General features: G+C 36.4%; 1 protein-coding gene across 2 annotated transcripts; it reads left to right on the forward strand.

Moving 5' to 3' along the window:
• The first annotated feature begins 513 nt into the window (after positions 1-513).
• Positions 514-4362, forward strand: LOC110910301 (lysine-specific demethylase JMJ25). 2 transcript variants are annotated; one of them, XM_022154990.2, is made up of 9 exons: positions 514-612; positions 742-812; positions 1122-1257; positions 1331-1376; positions 1446-1962; positions 2048-2341; positions 2457-2693; positions 3103-3226; positions 3758-4362. In XM_022154990.2, the coding sequence occupies exons 3-8, from the start codon at positions 1125-1127 to the stop codon at positions 3133-3135; spliced, it is 1260 nt and encodes a 419-aa protein (XP_022010682.1). In that variant the 5' UTR covers positions 514-612; positions 742-812; positions 1122-1124; the 3' UTR covers positions 3136-3226; positions 3758-4362. The 2 variants fall into 2 exon arrangements, with proteins under 2 accessions (XP_022010682.1, XP_035835662.1); XM_035979769.1 differs by having other exon boundaries at positions 1131-1257.
• Positions 4363-5787: the final 1425 nt, after the last annotated feature.

Genomic DNA, 5787 nt, shown 5'->3' on the forward strand with positions numbered 1-5787 from the left:
TAGGTACTTCGCCAATGATCCTTTGGTGGAGTGGTGGAAAGAATCTATGCCATGTGAGTGGCACCGGTTCGATCCCCACTTCCATCAAAGGTGAGGCATTGGGGTTTTCCCCAACCCAATGATGGTTTGGACTCCGGTTCGAGCCTAAGTGAACCCGAGTTTTCTACTAGGGTGCATTTACTCCAGCGAGTCGGTCTGTCTCGACAGGCGGCGGCTCGTGTGGTGGGTGCGACTTCTGTCAAGTGGCAGGGGGCCTGAAATTTTCTCGGGGAAAGCCAAATGTTTCATTCTACCGAGGCGTGGACCCGGTTAAGACAACATAGTCCTCGGGACAGAATGGGGCGGGTCCAGGACTTCTGGTGTAAATTATCCGTTTGTTGAGAAATTTATCTTTCAAAAAAAAAAAAAGTCTAGGTACTTCCATTAATTTGCTATAAACTGTAATACTCATATTTTTTTTAAATTCAGAATTAAAATTATATTGTTTTTTTAGTTCAGAATTAAAATTCAGATTAGGGTTTAGCGTTGTCTACTACATATACGGACGCCTCCCCCTGCTTTAATACAGTAACCTCAGGGCAAGATGATCGAGAGATCTGATTCTCTGTTTTTGTAAGTTGTTTTCCTTTTGTTGTTTGATTATACATTGATCCTTTCTAAAAGCCGTTGATCTCTGTATTTTCTAGTTTGAACGTGTTCTGATCATTTTTTTTTATATTTGAATTGTGTGTTAACCATCAGTCCGCTCACTGTACTCATCGATCTCTCTTTGCTCTATGTGGATCGGATCATAACATGTTGATTCTTCATAGGTATGGTCAAATCAATATGTTCATATCGATATGTTTTTTTTTTTTTTTTTTTTTTTTTTTTTTTTTTTTTTTTGATTATGAATATGTATTTTGAATGTTAACATCCACTTTTATTTCATACTTCGTTAATTTTCTGATTATATTAACCATTCTTATTAAAAGCAAGTTATTTTGATGTTAACTTATTCAGATTAGGAGAAATCAAAATCCATGAAAATGTATCTTTACATATATGCATTGTGGATAATCCCTTACTTATTATATGCGTAACTAATTCACAGAGTATAGTAACAACTAATATTTATGCAGGATATGCAGGGGTATTCTTGCTCCGAACCTAATAAAATTAAATACGCTAAACAAATCCTATACAAAGTGTTCCCTCTTGTAACAAGACTCAATGAAGACCAGCTGATGGAGAAGGAAATAGAGGTTAAGCTTAAAGGTAACTCCTTTGCATTAGATTCTTTTTGTAAGTAAGTTAATTAACAGTTATTTATTATTATCACATTGGGCAGGTGTATCTATATTAGAGTTAGAGTTACAGGATGCGGATGTATTTTGGTAAGTCATAATACTTAATGCTATCAAAGTGTTTTACATAAAGTTCTCAGAAGTTATGTTTATATGCAGTGACAGCTGTGGATCATATTTCTTTGACTTATATAGAAGTTGTGCATGTGGATATGTTTTATGTCTTGTGTGTCGCCGAGAGTTGCGCGATGGTCAGCTTAAGGGTGGATGGAAAGCCCGCATAGATGGTAGCATTCCTTGCCCACCAAAACATATTGGTGGTTGTAATGATGGGACCCTTGATTTGAAATGCATAATGTGCGTTGATTGGATTATAAATATCCTAGAGAAAGCCAACCGGGTATACAAAATCGACAATGGTTATGATGATCCCCAAACCTGTATGGAATTCAATGAGAGTTGTTTGTTTTCTTTGAGTGCTAAAGACATTCAACCTCAACATATGCAACATTTCCGATCACGTTGGTCAAAAGGTGAGCCAATAATAGTCCATGATATTCTTTCTACTTCTTCAGGGCTAAGCTGGGAGTCAATGGTTTTGTGGCGTGCTTTTCGTGACATGACAAAAAAAGACAATTATAACGTGAATGCAATTAACTGCTTGGATTGGAGTAAGGTGACTGGCACATTTAAAACCTAATAATAACTAACTATCGCTCGCCATTCCATTAAACAAACTAACTATCACTCATGATGTACAGGTGATTATCAATCTTTGCAAATTTTGTAAGGGATACTCTGAAGGTCACGTTACAAAGCGGATTTTGAAGTTGGAGGATTGGCAACCTTGTTGCTTAGAACAAGGAGAATGGCCAGGCCATTTTATTGAATATGTTAACTGCTTTCCTTTTAAAGACTACACAAGCCCTCATAACGGCTACCTTAATATGGCTGTGAAGTTGCCGGATTTGTCATCAAAACCGAACATGGGTCCAAAGATGGATATTGCTAAAGGAGGCTCTGTTACTAAGATTCACTATGAAAAATCTGATACTGTATGGTTTCTTTTATACTTAAATCTTATTTTGTTCTAACATTCCGTCGGGTTTTAACATATAGTTTGCGCCTAGGATGTCATTGGCAAAAATATCTGAAATCATTGACTTGTAGGTGAATATAATGACACATACAAATTCTGCATCAACAACACTTAACAAGACAAAAATAGTGAAACAAGAGCATGGTGACCAACATGAAGTGGGCCCACAAAGTCAACAAGATGTAGTTGACCCAATGGAGGGAGTTGCTCTGTGGGATATATTTCAGAGGCAAGATGTACCTAAATTGGAGGAATATCTAAGAAAGCACTCCGCAGAGTTTAGGCATACTGGTTGTTCAGTTGAGCAGGTATTTTATTCTATTGCAACCTTCATATAAAACTATTGTCTATTGTTATCATTACAAATATGAAATATGCATTATATCATTTCTATAGTAACCTACACCTTGTAAACAAATATGAAATATGCATTAAAAACACACTTTGGGTGACCTGTTCAATATTTTTGACATCTCTCTTCTTTATCTTTTTTACCCGTTTGACCTGTTAGAGGTTAAACATAACCAAAGTCGACCTGTTCATAAGTAAGGGATTATCCACAATGCATTCGTCTCGAATGTTATGTGTTGAAATTGTTATTCTGAAATAAATACTGAATATGTTGGGCTTTGATTGTGTTAAAGTCTTCTTTTGTTCTTTCTAAGATAACAAGATATTTAAAATGTATTTATTGAAACTTTTTTGTACCTGTCACAGGTTTCTCGCCTTCTCCAAGTACAGAGGTCTTAAATGATTTAAATTTTCGGAGAATTTCTGTTGATGATTATGGAGAGCATCGTCATTGGAAGGAAGGGCCTTCTTTGTGTGCGTGCTGGGAAAGGTTAACTTAATATACTGCCTAGTTCATCCAAGATTTAAGAATTTTTCAAATAAATAACACATTAATATGACTGCAAAAACTATTTATGAAAATAGTAATTCTATGATTTCGAAAAATAAATTTAGGACTCTGTAAACCCCTATGTATACTTTGGAACCGTTCAACCCATTTTCATTTTATTGATCCTAGAATGGGATGATTCCGGTTATGATTTATCTCTAACAAGTCAAATAGGCAGATAACATGAAGTTTTGTAAAGGATACATTGCCTAAAGTGTATTCAGTTATTAATGCATAAAACCTCCTAAAATCATTTTATTGAAATTAAATACTACTATAATGAAGTAATACAACCATAATTGACACCTAGTATATATAAAAAACTGACAAAAATGTTTTCTCGATCAACCATATCTTGTACCAAAAAACAATGATCTATTTGACCAGAAATTTTACCAAATCGCCGGTTTTGCCCCTAGGTATCCTTTGAATTTTATTAAAATTTTCAACTAATGATCTGATATTTGGCAGGCTCTACTGCAAAATGATGCTTTTTTATTTATCTGGAGCATGATCTTGCAACAAGATTTACCTCTTCTTGCTCAACTTTTTCAAAGATTTGTATTTCAAAGGCGCGGAGTTCTCTTCACCTAGCTTCATTTGGGGATGAAGAAGCTTTGATCGGAGACGAAGATGAATTCAGCTCAAAATCCAACTTCTTCTGCCGATCATCAGTGGATCTAGGTTATCCTGCAGAAGGATTCTGGTTAGCGTCTCCTGGATCTGAAGATTCATCATCTTCATCCACATGCATTGCTCGAACTGGATCAACTTTCATGCACCTCAATAGATGTTGTTTCCCCTACATCAACCCTTTAGGGAAAGTGAAATTGTGAAGACTTTTAGATCGCTCCATCCACAAGATTTAAATGTTGTAGATAGTATCTTATGGGAGATTTTTGTGCTTGAAGAGCTGGGCTGATTATTCAACCTAGGAGTTCTAATTGTAACATGTTGATTGCTCATAATGTTTTCATTTTTGTTTACTTCTTCATTGTTGTACGTTTTGTTGGTTCTCTTAGTAAGATGTATTGATAACATATAGAATAATTTTTTATTGATGTTTTGATCTTTAATCTTAGTCTTTTAGCTTATGGTTATATTTGCGATATGGGTAAAAAATTTGTATTACTTTGGGTCATGATGTTAGTCTATTGGGTCATGTGTTATGGCCTGTTGCAAACCAAAGCACATACCATGAAACGGTTTGTACTCCAAAGGTTGTGATGGTTCATGTAGTATAAATGGTTTTATGGTGTCAAGAACAATGGTGGTTGATCCTGTCTGGTGATAAAGGTATAGTTCTTGCTCAGCCGTTGGGTTTTTTTTTTTTTTTTTCATCTCTGGTAAACCATGTCTTAGTTTTTTTTTTTGTTTTTCATATACTTACATAAATTTGATCTTTGGCTGCTAGAAAATTAAATGGCTTTGCTGTATAAATCCTTAGAATATATATACTTGAATTTCCAAGCTTGTAGTTCAAGCAAGCTATTGGTGCATCGATCCTTTTATCTATATATGCAATTTTATGCTTGGATGACTAGTGTAGGTCCCGTTTTTCCGGTGGATCGATAACGTAAACCTATCCTTGTTTATCACAAACACGGTAACGGGTGCGGAATCCCGTGATGGTGCAAACCAAACAAAGTGTAAAACACACGCGTAACCAAAAGATTCAATATCTATTGATTAGGGATGAGTACAACCAGTAACATATACAAACAATGTTTTAAAGACTCTCTCTCAAAGTCTCGGCTCTCGTCACTCGTCCAAGTTTCACACAGAAACAAATGAGAGCTATGTAGGTCCCTTTTCTCGGAGGATCGAGAACAAACCTAAACCTTGTTATACTAACCCACTAGCGAGTGCGGAATCCAAGCTAGCGGGCAAACCGGGATGATGCAAGAACAAACACAAGAACACACAAAGTTCACCGATTAACACCACTGTATTAATACGTATGAAGGTTTACGGTTACAAGCACAATGTTTACAATCTTGTTTGCAAACTCTCTAAAGTGTGTGTGTGTGTGTGTTTTCCAGCAGAGTTTCTCTAACTCTCCAAATGTGCATCTATCTAACACTAACACACTGCATGGGTATTTATACCCATACATAACAGGTCTTGGTCGAAGGATCGATAGATGGTCCGAAGGATCATCTGTCGATGACAATGTGTCCGAAAGATCAGCATGGACATCGAAGGATCATCCTTCGATGCCTAATGGTCGAACCATGGTCGAACCATATCTTTCGAGCACCTCGAAGGATTAGCAGTATCCTTCGAGGCTATCCTTCGATCCAGACAACATCATGTTGTCCAAGTCAAACTAGGAGGATAGTTGACTTGGTCAACTTACAGACTGATTTAGGACATCGTTTACATACAGACCGAATACAGACAAAGTACAGACACAAGTGCACCAACAAACTCCCCCTTGGCTGTAGCTTTGTCTTTATCTTGTCTTTATCTTCTATAGATGTAGACTTGTCTCGAACTTC

Source organism: Helianthus annuus, chromosome 11 (assembly GCF_002127325.2).
Source record: "Helianthus annuus cultivar XRQ/B chromosome 11, HanXRQr2.0-SUNRISE, whole genome shotgun sequence".
Lineage (NCBI taxonomy): Eukaryota > Viridiplantae > Streptophyta > Magnoliopsida > Asterales > Asteraceae > Helianthus > Helianthus annuus.

What these genes read in the sequence shown, in the direction of transcription:
- LOC110910301 (XM_022154990.2), top strand. Translation starts at nt 1,125, where the DNA reads ATGCAGGGGTATTCTTGCTCCGAACCTAATAAAATTAAATACGCTAAA. An exon ending in AATAGAGGTTAAGCTTAAAG is followed by an intron (nt 1,258 to 1,330) that starts GTAACTCCTTTG and finishes CACATTGGGCAG; the next exon opens with GTGTATCTATATTAGAGTTA. An exon ending in ACTATGAAAAATCTGATACT is followed by an intron (nt 2,342 to 2,456) that starts GTATGGTTTCTT and finishes ATTGACTTGTAG; the next exon opens with GTGAATATAATGACACATAC.